Source organism: Tyto alba, unplaced genomic scaffold, assembly GCF_018691265.1.
Source record: "Tyto alba isolate M040663 unplaced genomic scaffold, T.alba_DEE_v4.0 Super-Scaffold_38, whole genome shotgun sequence".
NCBI lineage: Eukaryota > Metazoa > Chordata > Aves > Strigiformes > Tytonidae > Tyto > Tyto alba.
Window position 1 is genome coordinate 9396703 of NW_024881313.1, and position 26459 is coordinate 9423161.

At 40.2% G+C, this 26459-nt stretch overlaps 2 protein-coding genes across 3 annotated transcripts in view; one reads left to right on the forward strand and one right to left on the reverse strand.

Annotated features, from left to right (window-relative positions):
* Positions 1–230, reverse strand: part of BZW2 (basic leucine zipper and W2 domains 2) — a 60105-nt gene extending 59875 nt beyond the window's left edge. Inside the window, exon 1 of the mRNA XM_032991806.2 lies at positions 142–230. The gene's annotated coding sequence lies outside the window, so the exon portion shown is untranslated. The remainder of the gene's footprint in view (positions 1–141) is intronic.
* ANKMY2 (ankyrin repeat and MYND domain containing 2) lies at positions 126–24303 on the forward strand. Of its 2 annotated transcripts, XM_042801803.1 has the most exons (11): positions 215–233; positions 3652–3716; positions 7663–7909; positions 11849–11987; positions 13856–13954; positions 16044–16204; positions 17352–17566; positions 18667–18802; positions 20600–20728; positions 21160–21301; positions 23458–24303. In XM_042801803.1, the coding sequence occupies exons 4-11, from the start codon at positions 11855–11857 to the stop codon at positions 23679–23681; spliced, it is 1239 nt and encodes a 412-aa protein (XP_042657737.1). In that variant the 5' UTR covers positions 215–233; positions 3652–3716; positions 7663–7909; positions 11849–11854; the 3' UTR covers positions 23682–24303. The 2 variants fall into 2 exon arrangements, with proteins under 2 accessions (XP_042657736.1, XP_042657737.1); XM_042801802.1 differs by lacking the exon at positions 7663–7909 and having other exon boundaries at positions 126–233.
* Positions 24304–26459: the final 2156 nt, after the last annotated feature.

The following is a 26459-nucleotide window of genomic DNA, read 5'->3' on the forward strand; positions in this document are numbered from 1 at the left end:
ACCCCTGACAAGGCGGAGCGGTGGGAGGAAGCGGCCATGAGGAGCTGGGCGGGGCGGCGGGCTGGCCGCGGGGGGCCTGGGGGTGCAGCAGGGCCCGGGGTGTCGTCACGGCCGGGCTGAGCTCGCCTCGCCGCGCCTTACCGTCTGTGGGAGGCGGAGGGCCACGATGGCTCCCCCCAGGAGAGGTGACCTGAGCCCGGAGGAGAAGGACTTGCTGGGGGTGATCGCTACAGGTGAGCCCGGCCCTCGCCCCTCCGCGGCGGTGGGCGGTAGTGCCGCCGCCCCGGCGGGCCCGGCCGCGGTCCCGGCGCCTTCACCTCCCCGCCGCCGGCCGACGAGGCTGTGCAGCGCTCTGCCCTCCCCTGCCGCCGCTCCGCCGGGCCTCGCAGAGCCCGGGCGGGCCCCCGCCGCATCGGTTGTGCCCCGGGCGGGTTTGCTGCTTTGGCCCCCGCCGGCGTTAGTTACCGGCCGCGCCGCCGCCTCGAGCGGCTGGGCTCCGCGGGGCGCCTGCCCTCCCTCCCTCCGCCCCGGGCCCCCGCTCCCGGCCGCGGGCAGCGGCTCCTCCCCGGGCACGGCAGCCCGCTCCGCTCCCGCGCTGGCCGCGCCCCGTGGGGCAGGCGGGCCGCTTGCCGGGCGCGGAGGGGGTGCGCGTTCCTGTGCCGCTCCGGCTGGGCAGGCACAACGGGGAGGGTCTAACGCTGCCAAGGACAGCTTGCATCTTTCTTGTGTCTATTCATATCAGTAACGCGCATTAACATTTATTTAATGACTTTTATCAATGTGCCGTGCAAAAAAAAAAAAATGCTTCCTTTGGGATAGTCCAGTTATTTAACCTGTCATAGGTTTCCCTATGTGCTATTGCCAGACCAGGATGTCCTTGCACACAGGGTGTTCTTAAATTAACAGAACTTGAGCTTGTCTAAGGTATTGTGCACCTCTTATCCCGTACACTGTTTTATTTTATGTCTTTGTTGGAGACACGGACAGTGGCACTGAGTGCACCCTCAGCAAGTTTGCTGGTGACCCCGAGCTGTGCGGTGCGGTCGCCGTGCTGGAGGGCAGGGATGCATCCAGAGGGGCCTGGACAGGCTGGAGAGGTGGGACTGTGTGAACCTCATGGAGTTCAACAAGGCCAAGGGCAAGGTCCTGCCCCTGGGTCGGGGCAATCCCAAGCCCAGATACAGGCTGGGCCATGTGTTGGGGCAGCCCTGCAGAGGAGGAATTGGGGTTATTAGTGGCTGGAAAAGTGACTGTGAGCCAGCAATGTGTACTCGTGGTGTAGAAAGCCACCAGTGTCCTGGGCTGCATCAAGAGAAGTGTGGCCAGCAGGCTGAGGGGGGGGATTCTGCCCCTCTGCTCTGCTCTTGTGAGACCCTGCCTGGAGTACCGTGTCCAGCTCTGGGGCCCCCAACATAAAACAAACATGGATCTGCTCAGAGTCCAGAGGAGGTCATGAAGACGCTCAGGGGGCTGGAGCACCTCCTTGATGAGGCCAGGCTGAGAGAGTTGGGGTTGTTCAGCCTGGGGAAGAGAAGGCTCCGGGGAGACCTTATAGCGGCCTTCTAGTACTTAAAGGGCGTACAGGGAAGGTGGGGAGGGACTCTTCATCAGGGAGTGTAGGGATAGGATGAGGGGTAATGGTTTTAAACTGAAAGAGGGCAGATTTAGATTAGATATAAGAAGGAAATTATTCACTGTGATGGTGGTGAGACACTGGCCCAGGGTGCCCAGAGCAGCTGTGGCTGCCCCCTCCCTGGAAGGGTTCAAGGCCAGGTTGGACGGGGCTTGGAGCAACCTGGGCTGGGGGAAGGGGGCCCTGCCCGGGGCGGGGGGATTGGAATTAGATGATCTTTAAGGTCTCTTCCAACCCAAACCACTCTATGATTCTATGAATTTTGCATTTTATGTAGGTGTTGCAGTTTCACCATGTTATACAGTTCATACACTTAGTGCTGTCACACTTGCTGTAACAGTTGGGTTTCATGGTCCAGTAACATGAAATTTGCAGCCCTGTCTAGTTATATTCCAAATGGTATTTTGAAAATTTTGAGTGATGTTTGTTAGTCAGAGGTAAACTAAAAATACCTGATGTGCTCCATGTGTTTCTATATGTAGTTTTGAGGCAATTTGAACCCATAAGAAATTTTATTTGTAGTTTGGCGACTTCACTCTCAATTATATTAAAATGTTCCTCTGTGTCAGAGACACAAGCATAGGGCAGTCAGCAATGAATTTATTGTGGATCGAAGTCAAGTTTGACTGACTCATGTTAATCAGAGTTTTGGGCCTTCATCTTGCAGACACTTCTATCTAACTTACGTGATGCTTATGATTAGGGTCATGGGATAATTCAGGTTGGAAGGGGCTTCAGGAGGACTCTAAGCTAACATCCTGCTCAAAACAGGTCATCTGTGAGGTCAGACAAGATTGTTCAGGGCTTTATCCTATCATGCCTTGAAAACCTTCAAGCATGGAGACCGCCCAGTGGCTCTGGGCAACTTGTTCTGCTGCTTTACTGGGCTCATAGTGAAAATGTTTTTCCTTTTACCCAGTCTGAAGCTTCTTTTTCTTTCAACTCCTGCCTGTTGTCTCTTGGCCTCCTACCATGCACTACTATCAACAGCCTGGCTCCATCTTTAAGCTCTAGTCAATTCTAGAAGTCTGACTTCCATCAGCTTAGTGTCTTGTTTGGAAATCCTTCAGTGTTTTGTCATACAGAACTATGAACTTGTAAATGCAACTTTTCTCTTTGCTTTACTTGCATTAAAATTTACTTTGAAGATCACCCCTTGAAGACTTGCTCTTTCTGATGTTTGTTCTTTTACTGGGATGTTCTTCTGAAAACTACTCCAGGTCCTGAGAAGCTTCTCACATGTTTAAAATATATATATATATACACACACGTATATTTGTATACATATTTGTATATACATATGTATATTTGGGGGAGTAGGTTTGTTGAGAGCTTCCTGTCAGTGTATTTTACTGGGTCTTTATCAAGTGTGTGAGATGACTCAGGTGACTGGCTTTTTTCCCTAAAATAATTAATCTTTTTTTTTTTTTTAAATGGGTAAATAAACTTGTTTAGTATAGCTAAACCACACCAAAAGCTTCATGAAAGGAAATTGTTTCTAGTATTTGTAATGTTTTTTTTGAGAGAAAATGAGTCAAAACTGAAGTTGCAAGAGCTGCTTTGTTGAAAATTTGCTGGAAGAGCACCTCCTTGTGATACAGTGAAGATAAACATGAAGACTGTCATTAAAATGAGGGCTGTAATGCTTATTTTTATTAAGCATATGTCTGCTGAAAGAGCTTAGCTTATGATTGAATCAGTGATCAGAAGCTTCTATTAATTTGCAGTAAACATAATTCCCTAAATTTAGACTCTTTGAATGTTCTGTTATTTCTGTTTGTTTGAACGCCTGGTGAAGCTGCACTGACATTACTGAATAGCCTTATCACTAAGCGTGATGATTTATTGGTAGTCAGTCTACAGTCTAAGTGGTTAATCTACAGAGATCAAAGATTTTGATTCTAATCATGAATGGAACGGATCTTTTTCCTCTTGATTCTCAATTTGTTCCCTTTCTTACCCCCCTTTCTCTTTGTGTCTTTTTTTTTTTTTTTTTTTTTTTTTTTTTTTAATTAAAGGAAACACTGAAGAGGCTGGAAGGCTACTGGGCAGCAAGAATGTCCGTGTCAATTGCTTGGATGAGGTACAGTGAAACTGTTTAAGCATTGTGCTGGGTTTAGCAAGGAAAATACTAGGTCTGAAGGCCTTCTTGTTGTTAAATAGCATTGCTATACAGACTTCTGGAAATTAGAGTTATTCTGAAGATAATTCCAGCCTGCAGCTGAATAATGAACCTTTGAAGAGCTCTTACTTTTTTTTTTTTTTTTTAAGAAAGTTTAAAGATTAATGTTACTTAAAGTACTACACTATATTTTCTGTCAAGTTCCAGCAAGAACTTTGATGTCTGTAAGGTAAGATGAACACTGCAGCAAGACACATGGAGGTGCTTCCTGATTTCTTGTCACCTCCACCAAACTGTAGTTCATCTGCTTAGATAGCAGCAGACAGTGTGGATAAAGAATACGTGTCCCCATCTCATGCTTGTATCTCATTGCCCAAAGCCTTATCTTTGCAGAACCTTAACAGTACCCAGTTAGTTCAGAAGTGGAAAACACACGTCTTGCAGAGGCAGGTGTGGTAGACATGTAGAAGATAAAATCCCAAAGTGCTACCTGAAGATGGGAGGAAGTTTGTGGAGAAAGGAAACTTGTGTGATGCTCACAGGCTTCTTCTTTTTCTTTTTCCAATGTTTTTTTAAAGTATCCAACATTAATAAGAAGTGTAACATGGAAGCAAAACTGTAATTGCCCACCATGCATGTTAGATCATTGTGTAATTTATCCACTTAAATGGCAATCTGTGTTTTTTCCCAACTTTATCATTTCATAGGATCACTGGTAAATTCAGGCTAGAAGAGACCTCAGAAGGTCTCTAGTTCAGCCTCCCAATCAAAGCAGCTTCAGCTCCAAGGTCAGATGAGGTTGCTCTGAGATTTATCCTGTCTGGCTTTGTAAATCTCCAAGGATGGATAATGCACAATATTTTGGGGCAACATGTTCCACTGCCTTATTGTGCTTATGGTCAAAATGTTTTTCTGTATGTCTGAACCTGTCTTTCAGCTTAGGCTCATTGTCTCTTGCCCTCCTCCCACTGTAACTGAAGAGTTTGGCTCTATCATCTCAGTCCTGTAGGCACTGGCAGGCTGCTGTAGGGTCCCACCAAAGCCATCTCTTCTCCAGAGTGAACAAGCCCGGTTCCTGCAGCCTCTCTTCACTGGACAAGTGCTAAAGTTTCCACCATGTCTTGGTGGTACTCTGCTGAACTTGCTGTAGTTTATCCATGTCTTTGTTGTACTGAAAGGCCAAAAACTGGACTGGTAGATGTGTTCTCATGAATGCTGAATGGAGGAAAATTATCACTTTATCTACTGGTTTTCTTTGTAGAATATTGTTAGTCTTTCTTCTACTGCCAGCAGATCCATTTTCTGATTGTTCTTAAATACAGTTAAATATTTAAACTTTAATTTCTAATGTATGAGTTTTGACAAGCTTCTGACAAACTAGTCAAACTGAGCTTTAATGTAAACTTTGGGAACCCAGGATACCATGTAAGTATGTTTGTAAGAGTGCTTTATTGTATGGACTTCAAAAGCTCTTCTTTTATTGTAATTGCTGAACTAGTGTTGAATGACTGCACCCTTGATGCAGTACTAGTGCAACATGCAGAATTGCTGTTGAAAGGTTATGGTTTATTAATAGAAACCATAACTGAGTTATGCCTCAGGCTATTGTTAAAGAAGAAATAGTTTTAACAATATGTGCCTAATGCTCACATCTGACTAAATATGTCCAAGGCACATGAGACTTAAAAAGTTCATGCAGTGCACTTCTTGCAATCTCCTTGTTATCCCCAGGAGCGGTGTGTAATGATGCATCTTGAGCAGAAAATCATTCAGATTTTTCTAGGATTCTTTAATCCATCAGTCATCTCACATTAACTTTTAGAACTTTTCGATTATAAACCACTTTCCCTCTAATGTGTTATTCTAATATCTATACATAAATAGAGTGTATGAAACCCAAGTAAACAGTTTCATCTGTTATTCAGTGTTGCCACAACTGGAGTCTGCTTTGAATGCATCAGGTCTTTGAATGCATTTTCTTCCTCTGCTGCCTTAGCTGTTTATCCTGAAATTCACATTATTACTTCTATTACTACTGTTACTTATTTTAGTAATGTTAAGAAATGAGGAAAAATCCCTGAAAATCAAATGCTTACATACTGAAATGGGAGCACAATTCAGTTGGGAGCTAAGAACTCATTTCCTTCCTTAAAGTCCTTTTTTACATGAGAGAATCCACAGAATGAGCACAGGTTTAACGTAATTCTCTCTTCTATTTGTGGTACAGCAAACATGCAGTCACAATTTAATGATTTCCACAGGCTGAAGAATCCACAGCATCCAGAAGCAGGCTGTTACATATTGCACTTCCTGATTTTAAAAAATAACCACATAATATGTCCCTTTAATTTTTGGTTTGACCATATATTCTAACTGCTCAGAACTTCTTTCTTCTAGGTTAAAGACTACTAACAGTTAGTAATGTTTTCTATATGTACCTTTAACAAGGAATGTCACACTTTAACGTCTTCCGAATGCATTGACTATTTAAAGTATCTTGCCTAAAGTTATGTTTCTTCAGCAACTGAGCTATGATCATGGCTCTTTTCTGAATTCTTTCCAGTTGTTTCAGCTTTTTCCTTCAAAAAAGTAGGCATGAGCTGGACATGGTATTTCAGCATTGCTTCTGCTGTTGTTCCACGTATATAAAAAATTGCTCCTCTAAGTATTTGCTTTTCCTGCCAGTGTGCCAAGACTCACTCACCTTTCACCTTCTCCTACCTGCAGTGCTCTGTTGGGAGCAGCAGGTCGCTTGAAAGTAGAGTAAGATCCCTTTATTCAAATTAGTTTTGCATATGCCCATCTTCCAGAAGGTTGTAGATACCCAGCAGATGGAGTCCTGTTTTTTCCCACCATCCTTTATGACCATTTTTTTGTTTGTTTCTTTGTGGATTTAGGGAGTCAAAGAAAGGAAAGGTATTTAGGCTTAATCACTGTCTTTATGAAAACAAACAGATGCATAGTTTTTCCACAAAACTTGTCCTTAACAGTTTGACTCTGGCAACTTTAAAACTTATGAGGCATTTAAGCTCAGGTGTCCCAAAATATCAGGACAAATAGGTGGGCAATGGAAATGGATGCAAAATAAACACAAATTATTTCATTTAAATGGACACTGCTTAGTCATTTTTTGGCCTATTTTAGATTCAGTGCTTGCTAATTTGGAAGCGTAGTATGGAAGAAAGTGTTCAGGAATTTTCTTTCCCCGGGGAGTACAGAGCTTCTAAATAGTGTTGTGGCTTCATGTTGGCAGTTTGCTGACTTTAACTCCATCCATTTTCAGGGTGTGGCCAAGATCTTTCAGATTATTAAGGAAGGGTAGTCTAGAGGAACCACATGGGGTTTTTAGCTGTGGAGGTTTCCTCCGGTCATGTTGGTAGTTAAGGTTGCAAAGGGGCACTGTAGTGCTACAACCCTGTATTTTCTGCAGATCAAGCAGAGGCTTGACCTGAAAAGGATTCAGTTTTACTGTATTTAAAATAATTTTAAGGTTGTTCATAATCTTATATACAGAACTATCATTTGGCATTAGCAGTTTTACTTTTTTCCTTTAGTTTGGTAATTCAGCTGTTCACTTCTGTAATAAAAAATATATTTTAGGAACAGTTCACTGCTATATGCTAATTACAGAACTGAATACTTTCTGGGAATTACAGCAGCAGCCTGCTTGTTAGTGTATGAGATATGTGTAGCTTTACTCATACTAATTATGTTCACTAAAGGGCTCTTCAGTTAACCTATTTTGCTATTCCAACGTGAACTTCCTATGCTAGCAGAAAATGCCCAGGTCCTTGGCCTTTATTGAAGAGAAAGTGTTCTGTCTGTTGATGTTTTTTACATAGTATTTCAAAATACACAAACCAGAGAAAATTCAACAGCTATTAAGAATTATCTGCTTTCAATGCAGGTCGCTGACTGATGTAGACTAACTTTTCATCACTGCAGATGGACAGAAAGATCATCAGAGGAAACTAATGTGTTACATATGTGAAACCAACAGCTTAGCAGGATGACTGTAAAGGAGGAAAACTATAGCTGTGATCAACACTGAACAGTATTTCATATATTAACTAGTTCATACTTAGCTATAGCTAAAATTATTTGTGCATGTATCTGTTGACTACCTTCCAAATCCTGCTTGCAGTAAGTTTAAGGTAGGTAAGAGCATTCTTATTCAAAAGTTTTAAGGGTGAATTCATTAAAAAAAAATTAAAGTCAGGTATTTCTAGACTAGCAGCATTCAGTACCTCTTCTATTAAAAGTCAGAGATATCTTTACAATCCAATTCCAAATACCTATCTGAACCAGTCTTAATGAGTTGGTCTAATTTCAGTAGTACTCTTCCTTTTTATTTAGGAGAGTTGATTTTGAAGACATGCCTCAACTAATATTTCTGTGTGCCTTGTGGCACCTGCTCTTTTTGCATCATTTATTTCCTTTTTTTATTAACTTCCCAAATATTGTCCTGAAGGAAAACCAAACCTCCAGTCAATGTGTTTAGTTTTAAATTCTCTGAATGAATATGACTAGTATAGATGCCTGAATCTAAAAAATAAAATAAGGCACTCTTTCCATGTTAATGTGGGGCTAGGTTCTTCATTGCAAAATGAGCTGGAAAAGGGAGAGGTGGGTGCTTTAACACTGTCAGCATACCAGTGTCTACAGCAGCTTTTCAGCAAGGGTATTTTACAGCCCTTTCCCTTCCCCACTCTGTTTGGGTAGCTAGTACTCACACATGCAGTGTCGTCATGTACCCCAATACCTGCTGCAGGAGCCACTCCAGTCAATCCAGCCTCTGTGTGCCACGTCTTGGCCAAGTTTCCACGGTTGAGAAGAAGGGTGAAATAAGCCTGAAAAGTATAAAACACTAGGAATGTTGGGACCATTTGTATTCTTCTTCTCTTGAGGAACACAAGTCTATGTGGCTACTTCAGCAGTGAATCATCAGCATATTAGCCACAAAACAATGGCTTTTAAAAATATGTATGTATCCTGTCTGTGTTCTTACACAGTCAGCATGAGTGTTTAAATGCTGACAACATAGTCAGTTTTTCTGACAAATATGCACAGGTCACTGGGATGTGAGATGGTCTGTGTATTTTTGTTTGTTTGTTTGTCCCAACTGTTGTTCCACGGCCACCCCACGCTCCCCCAATTTCTCTGGTCAATGAATGCTGAAAAACAATGTTGTTGAAAACTTCCTCCATAGTTCCTAGAAGACAGAAGTTTGCTTTTCCAGTTTATTATCTTTATAAGTTTGTTTTTATTCTTCCTGTGGACGCACACCCCTCCCAGCTGCTGAGGAGAGGTAGGCTGACCTGCGTGCATCTTCCCCTACTTCTGTTGGGGGAGTCCAACCCCTCCCTGGTTCTGGTACTCACCTATCCCTCCTGCCTCCCCACGCATCCTTTTCTTCCCTTGTTAGCTGATTCAGCCCACTGACCCCATAGTATTTTCATTTGTTTAAGTTAGCTCCCCCACCATGGCAGCATTAGGTCAAGTTAGCTCTTGGAACCCCGTCCCTCAGTCTGCTTCTGGTGTCTTTGCAACATCAGGAACTGGGAAGGATGGTGTGCCCTGGGGCACAGCCCTGTTACGCCAGGGAGTCCTTGTTGGTTGATGGGCTGAAGAACCTGGTCGAGAGGTGCCAGGCAGTTTCTAGAAGCACTGCAAACTCTACTCCCCTTGTACCGTCAGACATACAGGGAATACTTACAGCCCCACAGAAGGTGGGAGATGTTAATTTTGTTCCCTGTAACCTATGTAACGTCCCTGCAAAGTAAACAAGAAACTGGGAAAGACTCATTTTTGTCCTAGGGAATGAGGTTAAAGGACTGGATTTTTGGTCAGAAGAATGTTACACAGTAGCTGCTAGAAACTGGATTCTTCATCCTATATTCCATACTGGAACAGTAAATAATTAGTTTTGTCTGTATGCGTAATAAACTGCTAGTTTAGTCTTTTAAGTATGCTGTATTGACAATCCAAATGTCATCTGTCAGAAAGCAGACTATTGCTGGACCTGTATTAGATATTCAGCCTGAGAAGAATGCAGTCATTTCAGTTTCTGCATAGGGACATAATACAGGACACCAAGCCTTTCCAGATAAACCTGTGTCTAGCCTGTCCCTTTTTTGTTTGCTAGGAATGTGAAAGGCTCGTATTAGTGTGACTTTAAATCCAATTTTCTAATGACTGTCCGCATATTTTCTGCTTGACGTGTTTTTTTGATCCACACCACAGTCTGACAGTTTCAAAATTTAATCAAAGGCTTTTAAATAAAGTTTCCCAGGACGAGGGGATGACCAAGAAAAAAAATCCAGAAGCCCTTCCCTTTGTCCTGTAATCTTCAGACAGATTTTTTTTTAACTGAAACAACTGGCATTCAAGATATAATCAAACTTCTAAAGCCATTGTTTTCTTAAAGTTCCTTCTCTAGTCAAAAACCTTACCGTGTTAGTATTCCCTTACAGCAGTACTTTCCTGTGCTGCCAAATGAGGCAAATCTATTCTATGACTCCAGACTGGGATTGGTGCATAAAAATTGCCGTCAACCATAACGTAACATATTTTATATATTGGGATAGAAAGCCTTTACTTAACCTTTATAGGACCACAAACGAAACCTAGCAAAAACAGTCACAAATTTGTTTCATGTTTGTGAAGTGATCTCTTCAGGTATTTTGTTTCTTTAATGGCATTTTATATTGCAGTTTACCGAAATATTTCGGATTACTAAAATATAATGGATAAAGTAATATTATTTGATTGTTTTCAGTTAGGGTGGGGAATAATGAAAATGTAATACTTAAAGATCGTTATTATAATTTTAACTTTCCCAATTTCCCTCACCTTTAGGAATCCTTGAAAATTATACTGATAAATTTAACTCAAATGGGTTTCATTCTATCATAAATTGAAACAAGGAATATATTAAAGTCCAAACTGACAATTACATTATTTTAGAGTATCGCATTACCATGTATTTACACAGATGCAGTAATGGTGTATATGAGTGTATTCAGGCACACAGCTTTAACCTGCCAAAAAAAGGAAGAAAATGCCCTTTTTATTTCCTTCAGGAACAAACTCCCTTGTGTTCAGTGTTGGAGAACGTTCCTGGGCAATTACTATGTCTTGGCTGCTAACGTGAGTCCTGACTTGATGTTAAGTGAAAATAAACAGCATATTGGAAAAAGCATATCAAATTCTAAGAACAGAATATCATGCCATTTTCTCAAACAGAAATGTGCTTCTCCTTGCCCTTTGAGAGGGAGAGAGCCTGCACTAACAGTTCACCCAAGTTTGGAAAATTTCCCTAGGGTTTGCCCAGTTTGCATTTATAATTACACCAGTGCAACTCTAATAAAAACTCAGTGCCTCTCTTGCTGAAGCGAATCCTTTTGTACTGGTGCAGTTTATCAAGAGGCAAGGTTTGAGACTGTATGGTTGTTAAAGTCTAGTTAGAGCTGTGTATCTTTACAAGGGCTTTCAGAGCTCTGGCTGATGGAAGATCACGGACACAAGACCAAAAGGGTGGGTAAGTGGGACGGAGGAGGGTAGGACAATTGGCAGTAATCATGACTGAAAATGAGCAAGATGGGTTTCAGAAATTGCAACTCGTTGCAGTGGCAGAAACAACAAGAGCCTATTCTTAATTTTTTTTTGTTGCTTATCATATAATGCAGAGAAGAAAAGAAACAACTTCAAAACCTAACAGGTTTTCTAAAACAAGCTTTTGCTTCTAGCAGAAGCATTAGTTGTCCTTAACACTAATGTCTTATACAAAAGGCCAGTGACAAATTGGCAGTGAACTGTTTTTGTTTATTCAACACTGGTCTGTTTTCAAACATACAGCACAGCATAATCAGAAAGGTGACATGGAAATAGAAAATATACTGCATGTTAGTTACCATATTTTTTAATGAAGATTTTGTGAGCTTTTTTATTGTTGCTAATTTAAATCTTACATGAGGCTTTGGTGCTTATACTGAATATGTATGTACAAGTAAAACTTATCAATGGTATGAAGATCAAGAGATATAACCAATTCTTTTTTTTGTATGCTACTTTATTCCTCTTTCTTCGGTTAGCATGGCATGACCCCTCTAATGCATGCAGCATACAAAGGGAAAGTAGACATGTGCAGGTTGCTCTTGCGACACGGAGCTGATGTGAACTGCAACGAACATGAACATGGATATACTGCCTTGATGTTTGCTGGACTTTCAGGTAACTTCTTAATAAACTTAGATCACTGATTTTTGCAACATTGATGGGTAAAATTTGCCATAAATTAATAATTTAAAGGAAGTTGTTGACATGTTTTTATTATTCAGGTTTAGTGTTATTTATGTGAACCGTGTGAATATGTCAAGACCAGTAGTATCATCAGGACAGTGGAGTAGGAGAGCTACTGTTCAGGCTTGGGATCTTTTTTCATATAAAAATCAATTTTGTTCAGCGTTTTGAGGTGCATAGTCTAGCTCTGCTTTGTCCTGTTTGTTACAAATCTCAAAATTCACCCTCCTGTGACCGTTTTCTTGTACAAGGGGACACGTTCTGTTTAATTATGCTACATTGAAAGAGATGCTCCACCAAACTGCCTTTTTTAGGGTACAGATCAGTAGCTTTTATTAATATTTGAGGCTTGTCAGTATTTTTCAAATTTTGCCTTTCTCCTACATTATTTTTACAATTATCTTGTGGGCTTTAAAAAATGTATTTAATAACTTTTAAAAACATGTTTCTCACGTAAATTTTCCCTCTCTTTCTTACATTTTTTTTTTTTTTTTCATGGGAGTGCTTATAGCTGTTTATATCTTCTCCTGTCTCAGGTGGTAGTTTGCAGCTTTCCTCTTGCTATTCTTTTTCCCTGATGAAAGGAACAATTATTTCCCTGAGTCAGAAAAAGACACTACATAAGCAACATTGTTCCTTCTGGGAAAAAGATGAGATTTGGGAATATTAGGTTATTTTAAGTATCTTCTTTACTAGGCCACTTGCATCTTCCCAAAAAGGAGATTCTAGGGAAGTAAGAATTCTTAGCAGGTAGAGTTTAAACTCTGCTTTCTTTCATCATAAGTATAAAAAAAGTAAGGCATATGTGTGTACATGAACCTTAACTGGATTATCAGATTGCTTTACTGATAAAACCTGGGTAAAAAGATTTGGGCAATTGCAGTGTTCTGTGGCATTGAGCAATATCAAAGCTGCAGCAGATCGATGGGGACAAACTCTTGGATGTTGTTAAGTGACAGCAGCTTTATGGAAAAAGCTGGATTTTTACCATTTTCTCACAGCTGTGTTTGAATGCTTCCGGATGTGGACTTTAAGGTCTGTTATCTGTGAGGGAAAAAGGTACATGAGTACTACTGACTTCATGCCTTTGTTTTTAAGTCAGAAACGTTCATTTCCATCCACCACCCCCTTCTTCTTTTATATTCACTTTTTTGTACTCAGCATATGCACGATAACTGATAAAGTAAGAATACCTTTGCAAACAGAGCTAGTGTAAGTGGTGACAAGTGTCCCTATTAGTCTCTGAAGGGCACCAATTAAGTCATCTAATCTTCCCATCAAATTTTAGCTTCATTTTACTTGGTATTTAGCCCAGTCTGAACACCCAGTTCCTGCTGTGGAGAAAGGAACAGTCTGTTCTATTCTCTGTGCTCCTGCTCCATAATAGTACTGGATTTGTTTTTCTTCTTGGAATAGCAAATGTTGTAGTTGAACTGTCAAACTAGATTAGTAGAATTTGCTTCTATACTGCTGTCCAGAGGGACCAAGCTCTAGTGTACTGACGTGCAAAGGACTCCCATAAGCTCCACGGGGAGCTGAATGTACATTACAGAGAGCAGAGTTATACTCTGCCTGAATTTAGTTTTCAGTTTGATTTGACCCTCTGGAACCATAGATAAGGAGGCAGCACCATGCCTTTCTCTTAATCTATTCTTAAAATAACGACATTAAGAACATTCATTTCCCTCAGTGTTGTTCCTGGTCTTTAAGAAACTCACTTCTTCTTTTTCTACAAGCATAAAGAATTGCAAGTTCTGGTTTGCTCTCTCTCATTCCCCATATCTTTCCCCCAAATTCAGGAAACAAAGAAATCACCTGGATGATGTTGGAGGCTGGAGCAGAGACTGATGTTGTCAACTCTGTGGGAAGGACAGCAGCTCAGATGGCTGCTTTTGTGGGTAAGGTGAACGTCTAGTGTAATTTCTAACGAAGTAAAGTGTTAGATTCTGAGGCTTTCTATTGGAGAACCATTATTTAACGACCTGCTCTGAACTGATGCAGTTGTTCAGCTTTTTTTCAACACCTCATCCTACAACAGTCAGTTTGTGTTCCATTCCCATGCTTTGTTTCATAAAAACACAAATGATCTTATCTGTCAGAATAGATGCTGCTGTTCTCCAAGTGTGTAAGTTTTTATGATGTCATCACTTTTCACATAGGAAAAGGAGGGTGGTTACACCTGAGGTGTCTGAAGTGCAGGTAGGTGTTTCTGTAGTACCAAGTGTGGAACTGGAGCTTCCCTCATGGGAAGGAATGAACTCCCACCTGAGCTTTGCCATGAGCATGCTGTGTGCTAGGGGTTCAGTCACCTCCTGCCCTTCTCCCTCTGCACTTGGGAGAGGGAGAAGTCTCAGAACCTGTTCTGAGGTAGGTCGGTACTTAGTGAACTGAACTTGACTAGAACAAGATGAAAAAATTGTCATTCCGGTGTGCTGTGTGCTCCTGGGCAAAACATGGAACGAGGCTTTTTTCTGTTGTTTTGTTTCTTCTTTTTGCTGTTTTTTTCCTAAACCTTTTTTACTTCTTTACCCATCTTGACAGTGCTGGCAGATTCCTGGATTAACATTCCCACATATACCACTTTTTCTCTGTTTCTGGCGAGGGCATGTGATAAAATAATGCCATAAAAAGTGGAGCCATTTTAATAACAGTTATTGCTGTCCAGATGACCGTCCCAACAACCAAATATGAGGACCTGTATTTTCACTTCAACACAACTTTCCGGTATTGTTTAAATGTCTGAGAATTGTCTTGCAAGTCCATTAGGTGTTCTGGATTCAAGAGCCTACCTTGCCATTTAGATTTACTTCCTTGAATAGTGAGTTAGTGCGGTTTCAATTTCAATCATATGTCATTCTGCGTTTTTAAGGAGGAAAAGATCAATATTGCTCACTTGAGATTCAAGCGGCAAAACTTTCAAGTATTCACTTAATGTGTCAGAGAAGTCCACTCCAATTAATTATACTTTGGATTTGGAGAGTCTTTTTCAACGTGATGCTGAATTGAGTTATTAGTGAATAATGAATGTTATCTCCAACACAATTTTGGTGGATTCTTGTTTAAATTCTCATCTTGTCACTAAGATAGAATAAATATTTTCAGGCATACTGAGATATGCTACTCTGTAAAAGTTTGAACATTGGAATCCATTCCTGTTCTTTTTTATTCCCTGTCCAATCAACATTAATTCATCTGTCTGTGTGTGGGAAGTGAGGATACTTCTTACCCTGTCATTTGTCTTACACTGTGCTCTATTAGCTTAGAACAGTCTCTTCTAAAACAGTGGAGAGTTTTAAGTGCTGGAATTTGGTTGACTCTGTCTTCTTCCACTGATTAATAGAATTAGTGCCAAGATAAATCAATCAATTTAAAGAATGTGGTCCTGAACTAGAGAAGCTAAATTTTACTTTCCATGTAGCCAAATAATCCGTCATGTTGTCAGATGTAGAAGACAAGAAGGGGGTGTAACTTCTCTCACCTTGTTACTTTCATCAGAGTCCTTTTCTTTTTTTGTAAATGTTAAGCATGTTCTGTTCTTATAAATTCTCTCACTTTAGGTTAATACACTACTGTGTTTCAGGTCTGAAAACTTAAAAGCCTCTATGCAAATGTCATGAATTTTTGAAAATACAAAGTGCAGAGAACTTCTCTTGAAAAATTTTAACACCGGTATGAGATTACTAGTATAACTTCGGGGGGAAATACCTGTTCTCATAGTTTTGGCTTAACAAGGAAAGAGGACGCAGGAAGGGGACAGAGTTCTCTAAGTGAAATTTCATTAAGTCATTCCCTGCTGGGAGTCAGTAAGTTACACTTGCTGAACATAAAAGTTACACGCAAAAGAATGGCAGGTGTTGCCTGTTACCAGTGCAAAGCATATCATGCTCTTTTGTGGGTAATTGTTTATATTCGATTTGCATTTAGGTCTTTTTTTTTTTTTTGTTATTATTTCATTTAATTTGTGATATTTTTCTTGTGTGCCTTTAGGTCAACATGACTGCGTGACCATCATCAACAACTTCTTTCCACGTGAAAGGCTGGACTACTATACTAAAGCACAAGGCTTAGATAAAGAACCAAAACTGCCAGTGAAATTAGCTGGGCCTCTACACAAAATTATTACTACTACTAACATGCATCCTGTTAAGGTGAAGTAATACGTAAATTGTGTGTGTTTTCTTGGTGTATGTTTCTTTACGTCAGAAAGCATTCAGGTCTTCTGAGAGTCTAACTGAGATCAAAAGCTTTATACACTAATTCAGCTGCTTCTGAAAATGAGAAATGATCAGGCTCAACATTTAAGCATGATTAAAAAATTAAGCTCTTCCAGTATTTATGCACACCGGAATCTTGAACTAGCACCCTTTAAGTGGAGAAATTCTCTTTTCTTTTTTTTTTTTTTAACATCAGTAACCGTAAATAGCTTTCTTTTTTGGCTTTCTTTTTTCCATAGCCCCACTTGAAGTGGAAACATAAACCAATTTCCTGTCTTAACAAAATCTCGTTGTTCTCTCAGTGCTTGTCTTAGCATGTATCTTCCTACCTTCATCACTGGTTCCCCATAGTAACATCTACTGCTGCTGCTGTTTCTGAAAGTGTGTGCAAGAGACGTTTATTTTTACTTCCCAGTATATTTGCTGAAAATAATGTATTTTATGGTTTGCTCCTTCGGTGTAGTTCAGAGAAATTAATACACATAAATTCAACGACAAGTTCCCTGGGTTTGCCGTTCAAAGTCAGGAATTTGTCAACAGTTGCCAACCAGGTATCGGCAGTACATGCCGACAGTACTGCACCAGTGGCAGCTAATTTAGTTAGTAGAGTACATGGTTTTCTCTTAAAATGGTTAGTTCAGTGCTTTATTAGCCTGAAGTACTCCAAGGTTATGTGAGGCTGATGTGTTCTTTGAAACCGCTTAAATCATACAAGTCCAGTTTATTTTAGGTGTTCGGAAGGAAAGAGATTTTAGGACAGTCTATGGGAGTTTATGTAACTCTTCCTTTTGAAATGGTTTTGATTCTTCAGGTTCTTATTCTGAGAAAAATCCTTATTATTTTTAATACCTGTGTTTATTTTAAATGTCTTGTATGGGAAGTGTGAATTACAGTATTCTAAATAATAATAATACCAAATAATGACTGAAAAAATAAGAGGAAGACTGTCTAAGATGGAAGTAGAGGAATTCTAGAAACACCACTGAAGTTTAGCTGCAATGAGCTTTAATGCTAATACACAACTTTAAAAATACTAGTTCCTAATTGGATGACATTTCATTTTCTTCGATCCTTCTCGTAGATTGTGTTGCTGGTAAAAGAGAACCCTCTGTTGGCCGAAGTAGAAGCACTGCAGAAATGCTATAGGGTTCTGGATCTAATTTGTGAGAAATGTATGAAGCAGAAAGACATGAATGAAGTACTTGCTATGAAAATGCACTACATCAGTTGCGTCTTCCAGAAATGTATTACATTTTTAAAAGAGCGAGAGGATAAACTAGATGGATTTATCAAAAGGTACGTGTTCCTGCAGAGAGGTCTGAAGGCCAGATACCAGAGAGGCAACTGTAATAATGGCTTGGATTGTCTCAGATAAAGGCTAAATTTTGAAATAATCCCAGCTGCAGTCACTTCAGGGTGGCACTGACTTTTTTTTCTGTCTGAAGTGGCATTGTCCCTTCCTGGGGTACAGAAGAAACATTCCTGGCGTTTCAGCTCCCTGCTGGAACTGGTTAGAGCTTGGCAATCACACATATGCTGTGAAACAGCAGAGAGCACCATGTGGTAGAGAAAAAGGGGAGTGATAGGCTTGAAAAAAATAATTTCTCAGTGTCCGATATGGATCATCTGGGAACATTTCTCTTGCCATTTTGCTCTCCAGCAGTCATGCAGGGTGAGGTTTTTTTCCAGAAACAATTAAGCAGCTGAGAACTGCAAATCCCCCTGGCTCTGGATGAGACTTGGACTCCTAAATCACTTAGACAGATCTTCAGAACTCACTCAGAGTTACCAAACCAGCTGCCTGATCTTAAATATCAAAGTAAGTGGCCTGGCTTTCAGAAGGATCGCATTCCTCATAGACCTCCGTGGATATCTGTGTGGTACTGAAAATAAATTAGGAAGTCAGCTTTCACATACTGAAATCAAATAGTTCAGTAGTTCATCAGTGATCCAGATAAAAAAGTGGTAGCCAACCAGATAAATATAAAGGCATCAGGACTGTAACACATTATTGAGCGTAAGTAAAGCAGAATTTATATTTTGAAGTATTGTGCATTCTTCAGTGTTTATTTTTACAATGCTCATTTTTAAACACAACACAGCATTTTGCTACTTTAGTCAGATGGAGGTACTAGTCTACCTGTACATGATTATTTTCGACTGTGTGGTTGAATTAGTAAGCAGTGGTTTCAAAGCATACATTTAGTTATTTTATATTATATGATTGTGCATTAGAATAAAAATAATTTCATTTGCATCTTAAACACTTTTACATATGAAGTTGCCAAATTATTTAGAATTATAATTCTTCTCTGTAATTTGAAAGAGGACAGAGTACAGCATGCTGTGTATTTACCATGTGATTTCTTATTTCACTTCATTTTTTAAAAATTTAGTCTCTTGAAAGGGAGAGATAAAGATGGTTTCCCTGTATATCAAGAGAAGCTAATTCGAGAAAGTATCCGAAAGTTTCCTTACTGTGAAGCTACATTGCTCCAGCAGCTCGTGAGAAGTATTGCTCCTGTTGAAATAGTAAGTTTTTCCTATCGAGAAAATACACCAAGCAACCTGCATAGTAAATTCAGTTCAACCTAAGCCATCTTTCTGTTTCTCAGCTTCTGCAATGTATTATATGAAGCGCAGGTTTTTCATGCCCTGAACTCTGGCAAACTGGAATTTTATTTGACATATTACAGGAAAATGATCTAAAATACTTCAACTAGTAGACTTTTCCTGTGCCCATAATGAATGCTTAAATACCTGAGCTCTTAAAGAAAGCTGAAACAATTTGTTTCTTGTCTCAGAGCTTTCTTTTCATACTCTGGGTTGTCTATTCAGTGTTCCTTTGCCAATTCCCTTTCACAAATTGTAGATTCAGACAGATGAAACTCATTTTGCGCTCTTTTTTTCACAACTTCTAAATTCAATTTATGATCAAATCATTTCCTAGACTTAATGCATTCTTTATGTCTAGTGTACATGAAAAGTTGGTAATATATGGTGTTAGAAAAAGAAAAAGCATTCTGTGAAGCTCCTTTTATCACAGGGAGAGGCAAGATGATGGAATGTAGAGCAAAATGTGTAGCTAAATTAGGAAATCAAAATTACAAGTAAAAAAATCTAACTTGAGTTTTCCTCATATGCCTTTGCTAACACTCTTCATTATAGTGCTGTCAATTACTTTCCAATAAATCTTACACAAGACTTACTACTCTTTTTAAAAATGATCTTTCTGGTCTCTGAGAGCTAGATGTTATATGCTCTAACACTGGGGAAGTGGAACAATTTTGTGACGTGTTTTGATTATGCTGAGTGAATTAAAAATAGCCTCCATCTTAAGTGGCTCCAAGTCTACTAAAATGTCCTGAGGCTTTGATGCAATCCCTACTGTGTGTCTAAGCCAGAAAAATAAACACAGTGTGAAAACATAAGCCATCACAATGCATTAAGACCTGCTTTAGAGTCAACATTTTCCTTCCTGTCCCTTTTTTCTTAGAAGGGTTCACAGTCTTTTCTGCCTCTAAAGAAATACAGTTGGTGACGTGGGATTTTTGTCCATTACGCAGAACTGGAAAGGAGGCGATGCTATAAATTTTTATTTCTCTGGGAGCCTTTGATCTTTGACATGCATAATTACTTGGATTCAGCCTGGGCGTCTCAGCACTGTCGTAGTAGTTACGATGGTGCATAGTCCAGGGTAGTCTAACGGTTTGAGGATTTACGTAGAGCTGGAGCCATTTGGCATTTTCTTCCTCTAACGTTGACATCATTGCCCAGAAGAATAGTCTTAATTTATGGTTACCAGTAACATATACTAAATCTTACTGCATGGAAAAGATACTGCAAATAGTATCTAAATAATAATATGCAAATAATTGTTTTGAAGATTTTGAGTTCTGACCATTTGGTCTGTAGCATCTGAGTACGGTGAGCACAACAGTGTATCAGTGACAAGCAAAGTATCCTTCTGTGTGCCAGCACAGAGACTAATCCGCAAAAACCTGTGTGTAAAGAACACTGAGTTCATTAATGGTATTAGTAATAATTTACAGAGTTAAAAAATGGTAATCTTTATCCTCCCTTCTGCAGAAGCTAAGGACTAAGTTAACGTTATATACAAAAATTGACCTGCCCGTATGAACGTTATGTCGTGCATGTTAGTTGAAGTTGTGTGATTCTGGTTTATGTTCTCGCTGCTACAGCATCTTCAGTGAGACTGCAGCTGGCTGCTTGGAAGCCTGTATTGCTGTTTTGTTTTTCTCCCGCACGTCCCTCTTCGTGATAGTGTTGGTTTTTAATCTCATTGCTACCTCTTGTCTTACTTTGCAGGGTTCTGATCCTACAGCTCTTTCTGTACTTACACAAGCCATTACTGGTCAAGTGGGTTTTGTGGATGCTGAATTCTGTACAACTTGTGGGGGAAAGGGAGCAGACAAAAGATGTTCAGTATGTAAAATGGTAAGAATTCATAAATAGTTCTAACAAATCACAAAAAACAGTGCCACTGAGGTGCTGAGGATTTTGAATGCTTCACTATTTACTGTGCAGCCTTAGGAGGAATGGTGTGTATGCCTGCACTGAAAATGTGCAAGCCATCTGCTCCTGGGAGAGATGTCTGAAATTCACAAGTAGGAGTACTTGGATTTCCAAGTGCGTAAGTTTAAGAATGAAGAAAAAGCAAAATTCCTGTATGTTCAGAGTTAACAAAACAAACTATTCTTTACAGATATTTGTATAGGTTAGAATCACTCCCTATGACCTTACAAATTGCTTAAAAATACCACTAAGTACTATACATAAAGAGATTTAACTTGGTACACTAAGAAGTGCAAGAATATTGCATATTTTTTAGTAGATGAAGATGCATTGATAGCTCTGGTGACTTTCAGGTGATGTACTGCGACCAGAACTGCCAGAAAATACACTGGTTTACCCACAAAAAAGTCTGCAAGACCCTGAAGGAGATCCATGAGAAACAAGAACTAGAAGCTGCCAAAGAAAAAAGGAAACAAGAAAAAAAGCAAAAGAAAGGTCAGGACCTATAGTTTGCTTGCTGAAACTAATGCTTCAGTAACTGCACCACAAGGAACAACAGTAACAGGTCATAGAATCTGTAACAGCTGAGGTTGAAAAAAACCTCTTTGTTGTAACGTAACAGGATACCAGCATTTGTTGGAATTTCTAGTCTTCCAATTTACAAATGCTGTGTACTTTCTAAAATGTGTTTTTTAATGCTAGGCTTACACAGGTTTTTACAACGAAAACATTCTGAATTACACTGCACTGTTTCAAAATCCAAATCTTTAATCAAAGTCATGCAGAAGTTTCATGCTACTCTTCTGTTGAAGGTGTTAGGACAAGCTGGATAGTAAGCAAGCAGCCCACTCCTTCCAGCTGCAAAGGTTAATGTAGATATTAACTCTCCTATAAAACTTCCTTCTTCATAATCACAGTATCAGGTTAATTATGTTGTGTACTTCGAATGGGAACAAAAGAAAGCGTTAGTCTTTGAACTGTTAATGGTGTTTTTCTCCCTTCAGTAAGTAAATAATTAATACATAACAGAAAAAAACACTGTACCACACCTCTTTCCCTTGACTTACTCTGATACAATGTTCCTGTAAGTGGGATAATAGAAGAATTAGGGGTGAAAGCACTTTTTCTCTTTTACAACTTAGATTCCTCTTCCCTTTTAAGAATGGTAGAACTGCACTGGACCAATCACACTTGTCTTATAATGGTAGTATTCTTCACTTCAACTGGACTCTAAAAACTATAGAAGGATATAAATTACTAATAAATTAGTAATTATTGAAGTTTTCAACAGCCTCCCGTGAAGATCCTGTTACAACAGAAGTTGCTGTTGCATGGGATCAAAATGACTGTGGAAGTTGGAGGCAGGCATACTGGAAATCCCTGAATACGTAGGATAGCGGTACAGCACGGCGTCACGAGCTGTGAGCAGTGGGATGCCTCACGCCGGTGACAAACGCACACGTTTGCAGGTTCACATTAACTGAACAAGTGGCCGGGTGCTGCCCTCTTCAGAGGTGGAGGGCTCTTCTCCCTCCCGCCCGAAAAAGCGCAGCTAACGTTTTTTGATATGTTACTGCTGCACTATCTGCACGTTAGTCTCCATTAACTTCTCCAGGTACGTGGCCAGCACACTACAGACCGTGTCAGGTTATGCATTGCTAGCAAAGCAGTGAATTCATCCTAGCTTCCAGTCACCTTGTGAATGGTGGTGTCCCAAAGTTCCTCGTATCAACAGCAGTTTTCATTTCAAAAAAAGAATAATACCCCTTACAAACTCTACCCATCAAGGGGGGGGGGGGGGAATAAAAAAAAAAAATAAAAAAAAAAAAATCCCACAGCTGCAACCACAAGCAAAAGCAAGAGTTTAAGAGCTTCCACTGTACAAGGGTGAGTGTTAAGGAAGTCTGTGCTTCTGTGCTCAGGGCAGTTGGCTCCCCAGCTAAATGAGACCTTGGCAGGGCTTTGGCAGTGTTGTGGCTGGCTGTGACAGTGGTTTTAGCTGGCTATCAGTCATAACTTAGCAGAATCAGGGCAAAAAGTTATTTAACACTTTTTTTTTTCCAAAAGCATTGCTTGAAATAAAGGTGCAATAGCTGGTTCCATTCCATGCAGTCAGGTTATAAATTTTAGGATGACTCACTTCAATGAAAGTTCATTGTTGTCAACTGTTCATTAGCAAATAATTTCTTCAGTCTGTTATATGCAAAAATACTTCCTATGTAATCACTTACATGCCTCTTTTTTTTTAAAAAAAAAAAAAAAAAAAGAGAAAAACAAAGCCCACCTGTACTCTGTGTCTAACCAGCCTGCAGCCATTCTTTGAAAAGCTAACTGTGACAGTAGTGTCAATAAAGTGTGTTGGAATTGAAAGTTAAAATAACTGTAGTGTCGTACTCTGCTCCTCTATATATTAAGAAGAATTATGGCAAAATGGAAGATGGTGAGAGCTTTGTGTAGGGTTAGTTTCAGAGTAATCTTACACCAGTTTAGGCAGAACTGTAGTGTTTTAGGTGGGTTTTGATGAAGCTTGGTTAAAATAAGCACTTTTGTAATTGATGAAAAGTTTTCTAGTGTTTATTCTTCAGTAAGAAAAATGTTTGCTTGCAGATGAGTTCAGTGTTTACTGATGATGCAACTTCTCTTTTGTTTAGATGAAGTGCAACTAGTAGAGGGTAGTTCTACAGGTGAAGAACAGTCAGATCCTGGTCCAGATGCTACCAAAGAAGTGGGTCCAAATCATGCTGCTGACCGAACGCAAGAACCTGAATTTGCCAAAGAGACGGAGGCACTAGCCCTGCACCCCAAAGGTCCACTGGAAAGTGAGCCTGGTGTAGCTGACGTTGCTCGTCAAAAAATTCAAGATTCTGAGGAGTAAGAGGAGAGTAGGAAAGACTAAGAGTTTTGGCTACATCCCTGTACCTCGAGGATCCTAAAGAATTTTTTTATGCTGACCATGTCTGAGTTCTTACGGCATGGCTTATGCAAGACTCCCTTTGAAAGACAGCGTGACACTGTTCATCATGAGGTGAAACATTGGCTGATTTTGCCTATAAATACTTCAGGTTCTGTCGTAGATTGTCAAAATAGGTATTTACTATCTGATAAAAACTAGAGTGGAGTAGACCCATCTGTATGTATACCAACAGTAAGCGTAGTAAAAATCTACGAGTATCTGTGGTTAATCAGCCACTTAGTGAAAAATAAAAAGCATTTAATTTGGATTATTCATGTTTTCAGAACCTAAAATTTAATTGTAATTTATTTTTTTTCTGCAAGTACACAGAACTGTAGTTAAAGACAGTGGGAAGCCAACTGTTAAATTGCTTTTTTACACCACTATATGAAGCTTTGAAAGAATTCAGTAGCAGTTAAGTTTCTGAAGATACTCATCTGAATTCTCAACTTTTCATGACATTACTGTAAATATTTTTGACTAGGGAGTGCACAACAATAGTGTCTATTTTGTGGCAATTTTATTAAATGATACTGCTGTTTCAGATGTCTCATGCTGACTGTGAAATGTGTGTTTCAACAGAAATATTTCACTCTGGCTTTGATCAAAAATATTCAAGTTTATCAAAGTCCAACGAAGGGAAGACCAGAATGACGTAAAATATTTTGACTGACAAAAATAATGGTTTCCAAATCTGAGCTTTCAGGCAAAGATGCCCTAGAGTACACTGGGATGTTGCTTATGAATTATTTTATACAGATGAAAAATGCTTAATGTTATTCATGCTGAACCTGGTCACAGTGGATTAGATGGGAAAATTCGAGCGTGCATTGACACAACTGGGATTTCACTTAGGCTTTCAACTAAATACCATATATAGAAAACAGCTTCCCTTAACTGTGCTGGTTTTGCTCAGATTTACAACTGTGTTGAGGTTCTCTAATTGTTAGATGAATAACTGGTGGTTTTGAACATGGCAACATCCTTCGACTTCAAGGAATAAGGACCATCCTCAAAACAGAGGAAAAATGCTATTAATTTTTTACTAGTTAATATATTGAAAGCTTTTGTCTCATCGTCTGGATACTGTGAGAGTGAGGGTACATAAACGCGCCTGCGCGGGGAATGTGCCTGGGTTTTAGTTTGAAGGATTAGTGAATTGTGAGGAATAAAGGGAGGTTTTGTAAAAGGAGGGAGCTGTGTGGCAGTTCTGTCTACTGCATCTGTTAATGCCTGTTGGGCCGTACGGTGACGTTCCCGTTTGACGTGCACGGGCCTCCCGCGGCTCGGGTGTGCGTGTTTAATTTCCTGGCAGTTGGCAAGCAAGAGATGCGTGCCTGGAGCCGACGTGTGGAGTCGCCAGCCACTCCCGGAGCTGGGAACGCCGAGGTGCCGCTGCCGCCCTGTCCTGCACGGAGCGCTGGGGGCTCACGGGGATCGGTTGCTCTTTAAGGTTTCTCGGGAAATGCCAACCCTTTAGGGCAAATGATTCGGGAATTTTCAGAGCGTGGTAAAATCCACAGCACACATCCTGCTTTCCTTCTGCCAGCCAAAGCTTTTTCTCGGTAAAGAAGTAAAGCTTAAGTCATAGGAGAAAGTACAAACATTGGAAATAGGTGTGAAGTGTGGGACCGTGGGCACAGATTATGCAGTTGTATTTGTGCTCATTCGAACTTGAAAAGGCAGAGGCTGCCGTGCCTCCCTCTCTTTGCAGAGAGTCTTGGAGGAGAGGAATTGGAAACCAAGTTAGGGACCTGGTGTGCACTGATGCTCCCAAGCTACCTCTGCCTTCCTCCGCTCGAGCTGGCAACGGGTCTGCTGTTGTAAGAGCATAAACTATGTCTTGCATAAACTTGGGGTAATGACTTGCATGATCATGAATTGGAGGAAACACTCGTGACCTGCTGTTTGTAAGTGACTTAAAGTAGAATGAAAATTCATACACAATTGACTGATTCCTTCAGCGTCAAGGCAGCTGTGGAGCACAAAGCCAGCAGACACGCTCTTGCACCTTCAAGGGTGTGCGACGCAAAAGGCTTTTCTGCCCTCCACTAGGAAAAATGGAATTCTCATTTCTTCTTCAGCTGTTTTGCTAAATACAAGAACACAGCAGCCATGAATCTGTCTAGCCTGCTTCACCACAGGTCTTGCTCCTTAGTTCACTTTCAGGCTAAGTGGTTTTTAGTATCGACTATCTCTTCACCCTGGGAAATCTGATTGGATTAATATAGAAAAGCTTCTGAAACTATCTGAGCAGATCTTCTAGGGAACTAAATGTTGTCTGTTCAAGTCGTACTAGATTTTTGATGAAGGTAGATTGTCAAGATTTGTCTTCCTCTAACTAAAGGGAATTCTCAGCAAAATTTGAAATTATCATTGTAATTTGAGTATTTCTTCCCATGTAAATAGCTAACATTATTCCTTTCCCACTTATGGCTCTAAAATGGACTCAGGCCTTTTGACAAAGCTCAGATGGGCGTGTAGATGGAAAGCGCCGCCTCTTAAGTGCGGTGGCCACGTTGGCAGTTGGTGATTCCCCCGACTCGTGGCTCGTCAGACAGCATCCAACATTTGCAAACTACAGATGTGTACAGGCAGCAAACAATTTCATGAAGAGCTTCTGGATGCCATGGTAGTTTTTTAGTGTTTAATCTGTGTATTCCTGGGACACCAGTGTGCAAGAGTGGGAGGGCCAAAAAA